The sequence below is a fragment of the Pomacea canaliculata genome, linkage group LG5, assembly GCF_003073045.1.
Source record: "Pomacea canaliculata isolate SZHN2017 linkage group LG5, ASM307304v1, whole genome shotgun sequence".
Classification (NCBI taxonomy): Eukaryota; Metazoa; Mollusca; class Gastropoda; order Architaenioglossa; family Ampullariidae; genus Pomacea; species Pomacea canaliculata.
In genome coordinates this window covers 28,828,243-28,842,148 of record NC_037594.1, presented here as the reverse complement: position 1 = coordinate 28,842,148, position 13,906 = coordinate 28,828,243, and the positions used below count along the sequence as shown (strand labels likewise).

The 13,906-nt window shown below is 37.0% G+C and overlaps 1 protein-coding gene across 1 annotated transcript in view; it reads left to right on the top strand.

The window, feature by feature from the left end:
* LOC112563833 (transformation/transcription domain-associated protein-like) overlaps window positions 1-13,906 on the top strand; it is a 41,844-nt gene that overhangs the window by 12,933 nt on the left and 15,005 nt on the right. The window contains 35 exon segments of the mRNA XM_025238203.1: window positions 345-615; window positions 926-1,021; window positions 1,179-1,357; window positions 1,677-1,762; window positions 1,973-2,084; window positions 2,413-2,613; window positions 2,768-2,917; window positions 3,295-3,381; window positions 3,714-3,810; window positions 4,061-4,182; window positions 4,482-4,548; window positions 4,551-4,651; window positions 4,873-4,959; window positions 5,171-5,290; window positions 5,481-5,600; window positions 5,861-5,953; window positions 6,268-6,450; window positions 7,006-7,073; window positions 7,260-7,371; window positions 7,655-7,744; window positions 8,147-8,394; window positions 8,846-8,999; window positions 9,228-9,335; window positions 9,576-9,649; window positions 9,890-9,989; window positions 10,232-10,339; window positions 10,546-10,662; window positions 11,031-11,120; window positions 11,276-11,497; window positions 11,855-12,087; window positions 12,347-12,513; window positions 12,890-13,071; window positions 13,223-13,365; window positions 13,512-13,614; window positions 13,790-13,900. Coding sequence (XP_025093988.1) covers window positions 345-615; window positions 926-1,021; window positions 1,179-1,357; window positions 1,677-1,762; window positions 1,973-2,084; window positions 2,413-2,613; window positions 2,768-2,917; window positions 3,295-3,381; window positions 3,714-3,810; window positions 4,061-4,182; window positions 4,482-4,548; window positions 4,551-4,651; window positions 4,873-4,959; window positions 5,171-5,290; window positions 5,481-5,600; window positions 5,861-5,953; window positions 6,268-6,450; window positions 7,006-7,073; window positions 7,260-7,371; window positions 7,655-7,744; window positions 8,147-8,394; window positions 8,846-8,999; window positions 9,228-9,335; window positions 9,576-9,649; window positions 9,890-9,989; window positions 10,232-10,339; window positions 10,546-10,662; window positions 11,031-11,120; window positions 11,276-11,497; window positions 11,855-12,087; window positions 12,347-12,513; window positions 12,890-13,071; window positions 13,223-13,365; window positions 13,512-13,614; window positions 13,790-13,900 — 4,602 coding nt within the window.

Sequence of the window (13,906 nt, the reverse complement as noted above, 5' to 3'; positions counted from 1 at the left end):
CTTCTGGCTGCAAGAAATACCATCTAAACATTAGATTTTTATTTCCTATTGCTTGTTGAAGTGCTTGAGTCACATCTTTGCTAAGAATGAGAAATAGTACATGCTTACTTTTTCTTTTAGCAGAAAGTAGATCTCAAGTGATGTAAGATTAATAGATAATGAGTTTACTAATAAATGCTGCAGCTCCTTTTCTTAAACACTGGATCTTTCTTCAGTAAAAAGAATTCAAAATTCCTTTGAGAAAAGACAAAACAGTAAATATTCATCATTTTAGTATGTCTTGATTGTGTTATTGGAAATGATTTTATCAAAAAGGTGCCTTGTGTTTTCCTCACGGAACATAGGCTATAGATGCAGCTGTTACGGCCTTGAAGAGCAGTTCCACAGACTCATTTAATCGACGACAAGCCTGGGAACTGGTCAAGTGTTTCCTCGTCTCTGTGATGAGTCTAGAAGATGACAAGACAACCATGACCCACCTGTTTACACATACCAGTTTCCAGGAGAAGGAAGTAGCAAATGCTCCAGCCCCTGCTGCTACCAACAGTCAGCTATATAAAAACCCCGATTCACATTCACGCAAAGTGCATGAGCAAGCTCTAACTGGCATGTTTGGTAAGTAATATATTTCTGTTAATTTCATTATTTTTATTTTTTTTAACTCTTGTATTTCCAAGAGTTTGCATGTTTTAAGAGTTGAGTTAAAAGGAATCTTTCTGAGATGACAAACCTCTGTGCAGGTTTATGTGTTGCTTCAATCTGAATGTTACAGTTAGATCTGGTATGCTCATACTGTCATCATGCAAATCTTAAAGTAGTGGTAGGAAAATAAAGTTTTAAAAAGTCGAGGGAACGCTTCTGCTTGTGGGATGTTATCACTTTGACATACTGTATGTTTGACTTGACTGTTGTGTTTTCTTAACAGTGGCTGCAGCCATTAAGGATCTGCATCAAGTTGCTCTTCCTTTCATGGCAAGCATGGTGCGCCATTATACCATGATTGCCATCTCACAGCAGTCTGGTATGTATGCCTTGTGTATTTTTGTGTGCACACACACACACACATGCATTCTTTTTGTATGCAGAAACTATTGTGTTCGTGTGTCAGTAGCATGTCTTCACATCACTTAGTATGTAACTGTTCTTGTTCTAATTCCCTTACATCTTTTCAACACAAGGCTCCTTTGCCCTTGTTGGGGAGAAGCAGAACAAACTGCAAGGAATGGATACTCAGATCTTAGTAGATGCACTGGCTGTCATCATGGGGCATGAGGAGAAAGAACTGTGCAAACGAGGAAGCCTGGCTCTTGCCATCATGCTGGACACTGCTACTGTCATCTTAGGCAGTAAAGAGCGAGTATGTTAGACATTTGTGCAGACAGCAGCTGAAGTAGCAGAAATTATATAGGGATTTCTTGAAGAAACTTTCTTACACTCAAATGCATGAAATTTCAGTAATTGATGTTCCATCTTTTATCATACTTAACACTCATCACATTATATTTTGTGGTTTGGTAAGTAAACTGATCAGATCTGATATTCTAATGGTGAGAACAATTTTGAAAATTTATGTAGTCATTTTGTCACACGAGATTTCCTGTGTTCTGCTTTGTCCTCATTCACAGTTTCTCCTTCTTGTCCATGGTGTTATTGTTTTCTCTTATTTGTACTTTAAGGCTTGTCAGCTTCCCCTGTTTGAGTACTTGGTGGAAAAAATGTGCTCTCTGTGCTACGATAGAGCCTGGTATGCCAAGTATGGAGGGTGAGTCTCTTTGATGGTTTTGGTCAGGTTTGAGCATGAAAAGGAACAAAAATACTCCGTAGATCTTTCAACTTGATTTTTAGCTGGAGATAGTGTGATACTGATGACTGTTCAGAGTGATCTTGGTTAATTACAAGGGTAGAGCATAAAGGCTATGTTCAGATTCTTCATACATACATTGTTTTCTTCCTGTTTTCCTCTGTCTTGTAGCTGCCAGGCAATCAAGTTCATGTATGAACAGATGGCACTGAAATGGGTTCTAGAACATCAGCTTGTCTTCTTGAAGGCTTTGCTCTTTGTAATCATGGATCTTACAAGTGAGGTAAGCATTACTGCAATTTAAAATTTTTTTAAAAAAAATCCTCTTTAGAAAACACACACTTACACCTACACTTTTCTTAACAAGAAAGAAAACACAAAAACAGTTATGATTCTTTGATTTTCTGTTAACATCTTCACTGAAATAAGAGGTGTATATTGTTATTGTTATTTTTTGCTTTAAACACTTTTTTAAAAACCTTTTTCTTTACTGCCTCACTTAAGCCAGCAAATCTTGAGCATTATTAATAGATGCTGTTGTACACTGTAACAGTTTAAAGACCAAATCAAATGCTAAAGAAGACATTTAAAGAAGAACTTTTTTTTTTAAGATGACTATGTGGCAAGTGTCAAGTGGTGCAATAGACTTGGCCAAGGCAAACCTTCAAAGCATGTTAGTGCAATGTGCACGTGAAATACCAGCTGACAAGGTTACAGAGGAACTCGTTGCTGCACAGAAACGTTCTCTTTTTGATGTAACCCATGAATTGGTGACGCAAGTCACAGTACCAAACACACTTGTGCGAGAAACAGTAAGGAGCTTTCAAACTATGCTGTGTCTTTTTTTTTTTTTTAATATAAGGAATATATTATTCTGAAATAATAATGAATAATAATTCTCAAACTAATTAATACAAAAAGCTTCATGAACTGTAACTCAAACAAAATTTGTTTTGTCATGAACAGGCAATGTCTTCACTGGGAGTTTTGGCTGAAACTACAGGCCGCACAGTCACAGATATCATGGAGCCTCACAAAAATGTGTTACACGAGATGGTGCCTCCTAAAAAACATCTTTTACGCCACCAACCACTGAACACCCAGATTGGACTGATGGTAGCCTTTCATGATATGCTTTATGTTGTTTTTTTTTGGGGGCAGATAAGTTTGTTTATAAGTGAACTTCTTATAAACATATGCTGCTCAGCATACAGAGTGGGTAGAAAATAACAGATGATTTGTATGATGTCAGCTTGAGGAGAAAAACTTTTCGTCTCTTCTTCTGTGGCTGTTTGATTTTTTTTTATATCTTATGAAAACAAGCAAAATCTTGAAGATTTTTAGTAGGTGTGTGTCTTATCTGTGCAGCAATTGTATAGTTAAGCAGTTATTCATCAGGATGTGCAATAAATTGTAACATTTTAAGACCAGAACCAGAACATTTTGAGGGGGTTTCACAGAAATCTAGGAAATTTGGTTTTTGTTTTTTGCAGGAGGGTAACTTTTTCTGCACCACATTGGAACCACGGCTGTTTACTATAGACATAAATATTGTTGAACATAATGTCTTCTTTACTGAGGTATGTCCCTTGACAGTACCAGAAGAATATTTTATTCAGTATTAATATCTGTTTTGTTCTGGTTAACCAAGATTGAATTTATGAGGTAGCCCATGGTTAGATTTTAAGTGCTTTCAAGCACAGTCTCTACAATTAAACATCAGAAAAAAAGTGTTGATAAATACATGTGTACATCTATCAACATATAATGTGAAATGTTATGTTTTGAATCTCTACAATCTACGTGTTTTACAGTCTTAGTAAAAATTTGAATGTGTTAAGGACATGACATAGACTATCTCATAAAATGTATGCTTGCAATCACTTCCATCATGTTGGATGTTTCCATATAGGTGCAAAGTCTTTGTGAAGCAGATGATGCAATGCTGCTAAAGCTGCCGTGCTACAAGAACGTGACAAATCTAATTCCTCTTAGAAAGAGCGCACTCAGTAAGTTTAATTTGTTGAGATTTGTGTCACACATTTCACTTTAATTTCAACCTTCATGGATGCTTCATGGGGAATGTCAGTTGTTTCAAGATGGCCAAAAGCAGAAAATGAAGCTGTATGATTCTTAATAAATAAATAATTGTCTGCATGGAAATTTCTTTTGATCTCTGATTTGGGGTTTATTTGAAGTAATAAAAGAAATGATGTTACAAAAATGGCCGATCTAACATCTAAATGATTTTAACTGCAGAGATTTTGGCATCTTGCCATTACATTTCCTCCAGACGAGATAAGATTTTTGCCATTCTTCACAAGGCCCTTAACAGTACCAACAGTGAGCTGCAAGAGGCTGCCCATGACTGCATGAAAAAGGTGAAGAGCTTTGTTATTTATGTGGATCAGGTGCAACGACTGGTGACATTTCAAGATAGATACAATTATTTTTCAACAAATTAATATCTAAATACATTAAAATTATGACAGTTACTGATTTGGGTTTTTTAACAGGTTTTTTTCCTGTATCAAACCACATTTACAGGCATTAAGGGTATTTGTATATTTTACCACAAAGTTGTATTAATGTGTATCATGAAAAAAAACAACAACAGCTAAACAAGTTTTTTTTAATTCAAATAGACTTGTGATTCAACATCTCAGGATTTCGCTTTCAGTTCATTAGTGGCTGCACCATTGAGATGGAGACAGTGTATACTGCAATGCGGCCGCTACTGCAGCTGCTCGGGATTACCGAAGTTTGACACTGAATGTGATCCAGCGTCTCTCTTCCCTTGTGCAACTGTTTCCTGTTGCTTTCAATGAGAAGCTTTGTGAACAATTGCAGGTAAAATATACCTGTTTTATAACCATACTATCTTATGCAATGCAATGACAATCTTTTTTCACAAAACAGGGAAAAGTAAAAATCCAAGAGATTGAAAACATTCATAGTATGGTTACATGGTAATTGTTGAGCCCACTTTTAGATGATGGTAATAAAGTGAAAGGCTTTCAAGGTTGTTATTTTTTTTTTTATTTTATTCAGTTCACTTCTGTTAATTTCAGATGCATTTAAAACAGTGGCTGGAAAGTGCAGCTTTAAATGTGAAGAGTGGACAGCCTTCCAAACCTGCAGGCCATGTGCTGTCACAGGTAAGTCAATACATTATCCCTCCACATGGCTGGGCTCTACGGTCATCAGATTCATTTTATTTAATAGAATATTAATGAATTGCTATTTCCATGCAGTAGCCTCTCAACAACACATTATTCATATTTATTCATGTTTCCAAGTTACTGCTTTTGGTGAGATAATTCTTCCTTTATTGGTATGCATCTTAATATGCACTGGGCTGTTTTACAGGAAATGCAGACTTGTGCAGCTATTCTAGACATTTTCCACCTGCTTCCAGCAGCAAACAGCAAACTCATTGAACCACTCACTACACTGGTGCTGCTTGGAGAAAAGGCACTCTTGATTGAGGTCAGTTAATGATACTTTGACATCCTAATGTTAATATGTTAAAAAAGGGAAGGCTTTATTAAAGTTAAACAGCCATTTTTACAGTTTTGCTGATTTCTTCTTCTGTTCGTTTGCATGTATTGTAAGTTTAAAATATCTAGCAACACTTGTCAAAAGGTTAAATGAAAACGTTGCATTTGGCATTATGCAGAAGGGAAGCCCATTCCGAGAGCCACTGATGAAGTTCTTGGTCCGGTTTCCAGCACAGACGATTGATCTCTTCCTCACAGAAAATGCTCTGAAAGATCAGCAGTGGGGCCGGTACCTGGCGGTGAGAAAATATGCCCAATATAGTTATTAAAATTTGTTTTAAAATTTTGGGTATTAAAAACATATATTTTAAATTTCAATAAAGCTGCAATTATTATATGCTTATTTTATCTTGAATTTTCTCATACAAATGATTTTTTAATATACGCTAGTGATAGTAGTATGTTCTTACATTGAAATGACAAGAAGAGATGTTATACACGAGTCTGTTATGCAGTTTGTTGAAACTTAATTTGTTCACAAATTAATGTATGTTTATAGTATTTGCTGAAGCACAAAGATGGAAAACCCTTCCGTGAAGTGCTTGAAAGCAATCCTGTGCGGCTGTCTGCCATGCTGTTAGGCCAGGTTCAGGTGAGGGAACCATTTCTTTTGACTTAGAGCTCACACCATGTTGCCCAGTCTCTTTACCATATTATTATCATAAAAACTGACTTAATTGCTCTTGGTCTGTGTTATTTGCTGATTAGTTGGTTACAGGTAAATGCCTTCAGTAAAGAAAAACTTTTGATTTCATTTCTTCTGGACGTGATGCAGCCTAAAACACTGTCTTGTAGTTAGCTTTTAGAAAATTTTGACCAAACTACTTGAATCATCTGTTTAAAACAGACAGTAACCCCACAAATAAGACTCTGAGTAAAAATAAATTTATGCACTTTTGTTAACAGATTGCAGGTGTGCTGACAACAAGCCTTGTTCTGAATAAACTTGAGCTACAGTACCAGGCAATGATGATGCTGAGCATTCTTGTCAAGCACAATGAGAAATGGCTGGCAGATAAGGCTGATATAGTCAGCCATCTTGTGACTATTTGGGTGTCAGACAAATTTGTTGAAAGGCACAACAGAGTGGTAAGTTGATGTAGAGTAGTTTGTTGGCATGAATAGTATGCATGTGTGTGTGTGTGAATGATAATGAATTCGTGTGATGCATTTGGTGCCTATCTATAAGTTGTTCTTGTCTGCCTTTATGTCTGTTCATGAACGTCTATTTACGCTTGTATACTGACCTGTAATACAAGGCTTAATGCTGGTTAGTCTTAGTCTGTAAGCACAGTTAATGAAATGGTGGTATTGCATCCTTGGTGTTCTTTTGCTCAATAAAAGACAAAGACCTGCCCATTTCTTTTCTGAGCCCAACAGACTGTTACTTTTCTTTCATCTTTCTTTTCTTTTTTTTCAAATTCAAAGTGTGATCAATCAAATGTTTAATAACAATATGATTATAATCTCCCTCTACAAAATCACTAAGTTTTCCTTATATTCTGTCACAGCTAAATTCACATGCTAAGCAAACAGAAACATGTATCCCAAGTGGTGGGGTTAATACAACACTATTATTCACCTTCATTCTTTATATATAAATATACATATTATTAAGGTTAGTGTGGAATTTTTTTCCCTTAGGATGAACTGGATTACATCTACTGGAAAGAGCCCTCAATGCTTGTAAAATGTCTTCTTAACTACTTCAAGTAAGCTTTATTTGTTCCACATTTTGAGTGAATGGCTTTTGTGGACATCTAAAGTCTGCTTATGAATATGAATATGCAGTAGAATGTTGATCTTGTGTTTCATATCATTTGTTATAATACTTCTCAAAATTATGTTTTAATTTGAAAACATTGTATATTTTAATAAAACTACTTTACACCATGCAGGCATAATGACCATGAGATAGAACTTCTGTTTAACATCTTGCGCTGCTTTCTGCATCGCTTTGTGCCTCAGTTCCAGTTTGTGAAAGACTATGTTGAGGAAACCATTGCAACGGTAAACAGTTTTATTGATCTTACTGATTTGTTTTTTTCTTATTTGCTGGGGTCATCAGCTCGTTACTTGAGTGGATTTTAGAACATGCTTAACTACATAGATTTTCAGTTGATTAGAGAAAGCATAAGACAAAACTAATCAGGCTAGGTGGTGTTTCTTTGGATTTTCTTTGAGGAGAGCTTAGGGCTTAGTTGTTTATGTTTTCAGGATTTTTCTTTTGACTATACAGATGTTCCATTTTGATGAGACTTGTAAAATATTTTATTTATATATCTCTCTCCAGACATACTCAGTAGAGTGGAAAAGGAAGGCCTTTTTTAAGTTTGTGGATATTTTCCATGACTCACAGTGGCCTCAAGAACTGAAGGCTAAGGTCAGTAGTGACATTATTATGTGTGTGTGTGGATATATGATACACCAGGCTTATGAGAACAGTATCTACAGCTAGTAGTAGGCTAAACATTTGGCTTGAAGTTTGCTTCCCTACAGTGGACAAGAATAATTTCAATTCTAATTTGTATGCTGATATAGTCAGCATTTATTTATATATTCCACATTTAGGTATACAACAGATTTATTACTGCAGCAGTTTCTAGGCACTTTGTTATAATTATCACATTACTTTTTTAAGTCAAGCTATTATTGAGGTAAATATGTTCACAACTTAAATTGTGAGGGAGACTTTATTTGATTAAATACTAAAATTTAGCTTGGCTGGATTAAAGGTCATAGTGCCTAATGATGGAATAATGTGCATTTGACTGCATTTTTACAGATTCTTCAGTACATCATGATTCCCAGCTTTCAGGCATCTTTTGAACAAGGAGAAGGATACGCTTTGATAGGAGGACCACCAGCCCCAGAGCAAGATAGTGATGAAAATGTGATTAGTGTCTTTATCAATCGCATCATTGATCCAGACAACCCCTTTGGCACATCTGATGCTGTGCGCATTTTGCTGCTGCAATTCTCATCCCTCCTGGTTGAGCAAGCATCCTCACACATCCATGTTTCTTCTAGCAAGTAAAGACTTTACACTCCTGATTTTTGTTTTTGTTAAATTGTGTAAATATTTCTGCAGCACCATATCTTTACTACAGCATTTAAAGAATCATTTTAAATTAGTCTAAATCATAAGAGAAAAGCTTAAAAGGGTTGAATAGGGGAAGAGGAGGACAGAACCATAAAAAGATCAAGAGAACTCGATGGCTTTCATCATATTTGAATTAAATAAACTGTGTGAGAACTTGATGGTTTAGAATGCTGTCCATCTTTTCTAGCTCTTCTATTAAAAACCTTTGTCTAATTTAATTGTCTGAACAAAAAAATATTATTCTACTGTCATGGGTGCTTATGTGTATACATCTACTTATAACATACATATTTTCACCCATATACATTCCTCTATGTTTGAAATAAAAAATTAATCATTACTGACATAGAAAACTGTACTTTTTTCTTTTTTTATTGTCAGGAAACAAGGGAATAAACTGCGCAGGCTAATGACCTTTGCCTGGCCTTGCCTCCTTTCTAAAAACTGTGTTGATCCAGCAACTAAATACCATGGCCACTTGCTTCTGTCTCACATCATAGCACGCTTTGCCATCCACAAGCGAATTGTCTTGCAGGTGAGTGTAGCTTTTTTGTTGAAAGAGGGATTTGGACAGTAGGACAGATTATCTACAAGGTCAAGATCTCTAGTTTACTCATGGACTATGGTCTGTTCATTTCTTTATATAATTAATATATGTTTGGTGCTTGAATTTAAAAATATGTGGCCACTCATCTAATGCCTATATCTAGATCTGTAAGCAGTGAAGAGAGCACAGAGAAATTTTTGTTTTTCCTTTTTCCAGGTGTTCCATGGTCTGCTGAAGGCTCATGCCCCTGAAGCTCGAGCTGTGGTACGGCAGGCTTTGGAGGTGTTGACACCAGCCATGCCTGGTCGTATGGAAGATGGCAATGTAAGAAATACTTTTCATTTAGTTTTTTTTTTTTGGTTTTTTTTTTCGCTTGTTACATTTACACAAATTTATCTTTGTTTATTTTTCTATTTGTTTTCTCTTATAGTTTCCCATGCTGGAATTTCAGTTGCATCAACAATCAAATGTTTATTAATCAAATCTGATGCTAATATGCCACATTTTGAGCTAGTAGTTGATGACATGTCTGGATCTGCTAAATCCTTTACTGGTTATTTTCAGGGAATGCTGACTCACTGGACGAAAAAAATAATTGTAGAGGAAGGACACAGTCTTGGGCAGTTAACTCACATTCTGTAAGTAGCAAGCTTCTGTCTTCTGCTGGGGTTTTTTCTGTCTTTTGCTTTGCTGCTTCAAAGTCAAGAATGACAGTTACCAGTTTTGGTTTGGTCTTTTTTTTTTTAAAAATACATTCCTGTGCAGTAGATCATAAAGATTTTTACTCAGTAATGGGACTTTTGGGCAAGTTATTAAACAGCAACAAAGTATTTTTGTAGTTCAGAGCAACAGGCATGTGGAAATTTTTCCTTCTCCAGCCAGTTAGTTGTTCGTCACTCCAACATCTACTACCCAGTTCGCCATCACCTGATTCAACACATGATCAGCTCACTACAGCGGCTTGGCTTCACCACAAGCGTAAGTTATTTTGCTTTCCAGTTGCTGGCTCTGGTAAATGGATATGTTTGGGACTTTTGATGCAAATACTTGTCTGAATTTTTTCCTCCATTTCTCACCATAGTGAATATATATACATTGACAGCTGTAATTTAAACCTGAGCATGGTATTTCAAATGCCACAGGAGTATTAAGGCATATATCAATGCACCAATAAAGGAATCAGACATCTGTTTAAAGATTCATATGTATTTTGTATGCAGTCAAGCATGGAACATCGGCGACTATCAGTGGATCTTGCAGAAGTTATTATCAGGTGGGATTTGCAGCGCATCAAAGAAGAGATGGAGCTGGCAGCTGAGGGCACAGAGGTAAGAAAAGTTTTTACACCCACATACAAATAATTTTTCCTCCAAGATGACAGGCACGAGCAATCCAGGATTGATATTAGCACAAATATAAGTGAGTTGAAGAGGTAGATGAACCTGACAGGAAGGAATTCCCATGGGCTAAAGTGTACAGTAACTGCAGGGAAGAAGTTTATTGATCTTAAATATACACATTCTTTGGTCCACAGCTGGGAGCTGACTCACCTGCAAGCAACAGCACAGGTGGGATAAAACACTCTGCGGCAGCTTTAGATTTACCTGATGCAAGGCGTGCCCGCCACACATCTGGAGCAGTGGGATCTGAGGTGACAACTTTTTCACGTTTTGCCTACTCCCTTCCTTCTTCTTTTTCCTACTACTGTCATGACCAGTTATAAGCAGGATCCCTCTATTACCACTTGTTATAAGCAAGATTCCTCTCTTGTCCCCTTCTGAACTCGATATTCCACTGAAATGACCAGTTATAAGCAGGATCCCTCTCTTTTCACCTTCTAAACTTTATATTCCACTGTTCCTTAGATTTTCCCTGCCTTGACATTCCAAATCGTCTTTATCCTGCTGTATGATGGGGAAAAGGTGGAACTACTCAATCTTTAAAGCATTTTCTTCTCATGATAAGTAGTATTAGTAAGAAAAAAATTAACTAGCTTTAATTTGGGTGTTTGTTGTGCAGAGTGGTAAAAGTCAATCAGACACAAACCGGCCAATAGACAAGCAGCATTGTGATGCTGTGGTCAACTTTCTTCTGAGAATTGCGTGTCAGGTTTGTATAAGTTTTCTTTTTTCTAGTTCTTTATAGTTTGTTTTTTTTTACTAATTTTCTGCTTTTTTTCTGTTATTTATTTTACTTGTTTATTCAAAATATGTCTAATGCATGCATGCTGAAAATTCATTGGGAAAATTGAAAACTTGATACAGGTGAATGAGGCATCAGCAGCCATTGGCTCACCAGGCGAATTGCTGGCAAGACGATGTGTTGCCTTGCTGAAGATGGTCCTCAAGCCAGATGTCTGGCCCAATGCAGAGCTGAAGCTAGCTTGGTTTGACAAGCTGCTCAACTCAGTCACTAGCCATCAGCCCAACCTGAATAACATTTGCACAGCTCTTGAACTGCTAACCTTTCTACTTGGAATCTGGTTAGTGCACAGAGAGAAAAAGCATGTGTGCCTCCATCTGTGTCTGAATGTTCTTATTTCCAATTGGCTACCTTTCACGTATAATCGTTTACTTTTTATGTAACATTGGAGGAACTATATACACTGTTTGTTATTAAGCAGAAAATTTTAAGTATTTTATTTCAAGGTTTCGATGAAAGCCTGAGGCAAGCAACCCTAAATTAGGTGAAAAGATTGAAAATGTCTTCAATCCTAGTCACTAGTATTTAAATAGTTCTACAGTGTGTTCTTAAAGCACAGATGATAAACAGTATCAGTGTATTTTAAAACAACCCTAAATAGCATTGTCCAGTTTGATTAAAACAAGTGGCAACTTTCCCAGAAAAAGGACCAGATCCTTGCTACCTTCAAGCCTCTGCAGCGTGGAATCTCTGCCTGTATGACGTGTCCCAACACCAAAGTGATCCGCTGTTTGCACAGCCTTCTCTCACGCCTCATGAGTCACTTCCCCACAGAGCCTGTTACATCAAATGTGGCCTCCAAGTATGAGGAGCTGGAGTGCCTCTATGCCAGTGTCAGCAAAGTTGTCTACGAGGGACTGACAAACTACGAAAAGTGAGCTCAAAGTTAATCTTTTGTAACTTTATTTTATTGTGGCACTATGCTCCTTGAGGAGAAACAAGGAATAAATAACAACTTTATTTTATCTTGATCGTCTCGCTTACAATCTTCTTGTGCAAAGTTGAAATACTGGTATCTTATGCCTAGCTGAAAGGGTAAATATAACTTCAGGATTTCATTAATCTCTGCAAAGAATTTGCTAAATGTTTATCCATTCATGGCTGTGTTTACTCTGAAATTGTTTCCTTTTCAGAGCAACAAACAATGGATCACAGTCTCAACTATTTAGTACTCTGATGATTCTTAAGGCTGCATGCCAGCACAATGTGTGTTACATCGATCGCCTTATTACCACCTTTATGAAAGTCTTGCACAAGATGACACGTGAGCACCTGACCTCTACCACCACTGATAGTCCTGGTGAGAGTTAAGGGTCTTTGCTTTCTGAGTTTGAATTGGTTATATTAGCTTCATCCTGTCTGCTGTAAATCAGTATATTCAGTGACAGCTAGATGAACATTCATTGAGTGCTAGAAACTGGGTAATAATCAGTGAGATTGTATGCAGACTGGCTTTGCCTGTTGATAAGGAGAGGTTGTCCCAGTTTCCTCAGGCTTCTTGCAGATTTTAAATGTTGACAGTTAAAAATAACCGTAAGCTATAAACCATGTATGAATCTTCAAAGTAAGTCTAGCTCCAGTCAAAACATTTGGAAGAAACATGTCAGAATTTCATCATTAGCCGTTTCATTCGGTCATAATATGAGATTCAGACCTTGTCTGCTTCATCTGCATAGCTGTGGCCAGTGAGCTGCTGATTCTGTCGCTGGACATGGTGAAGAACCGCGTTGGTGTCATGAGCATGGAAATGAGAAAGAATTTCATTGGCTCCATTCTTGTGGGGTTGATTGAGAAAACACCTGACAACAAAGTCATGAAGGCAATTACAAAGATGGTGGAAGACTGGGTCAAGATTAAGGTAAGTCAACCAGTGGGGGATGATTTGTAATCAGTGATGGTGTTAGATACGGAAATGTGTGGGGTGCTTTTACATTTATTCCTTTGTAGTTAAGATGTACAATGTTATAAGGAAGAATTTATCCATCTAAATTTGTGTATGTTTGCGTCAGACTCAAGTAGCCATCAATCAGTCACCTATCATTAGAGAGAAAGCCATCCTGCTGATGAAGCTGATGATGAATGTGGAGCGCCGTTTTCCTGATGATCAAGAGCTCAATGCTCAGTTCCTTGACTTGGTCAACTACATCTACAGGTAAACTTTCTTTTACCTTTAAAGCCCTCTGACATCTGAGTCTGTGGCTGTCGGATAATGGGAAATGATGTAATTCTGACACGCCTGAAAAAGGATAATTTTATAGAAGATGAATCAAGTTTTGTTTCATTGTCATTGTGTTAAAGGGACGACAGCCTTAGAGGAAGTGAACTGACCTCAAAACTGGAGCCTGCTTTTCTTGCTGGGCTGCGCTGCAGTCAGCCTACCATCAGACAAAAATTTGTTGAGGTATGTCTCCCATAATTTTTCAGTTTCCTGCAGTGTAAGATCCTTCAGAACATTCTATAAAGAAAAAAGTTTGATAGTAAATAAAAGCAATACTTTTCTATGTGACATAACAGGTTTCAGTTATCATGCACACTATCAGTATAGCTATGTAATCTGTTTGTTATTCTGTCCACAGCTTTTTGAGAAAAGCATTCCAAGGCGCATATTTGACAGACTTCTCTATATCACATGCTCTCAAAACTGGGAAGCCATGGGTTCTCACTTTTGGATCAAGCAAGCAGCAGAGGTAAAA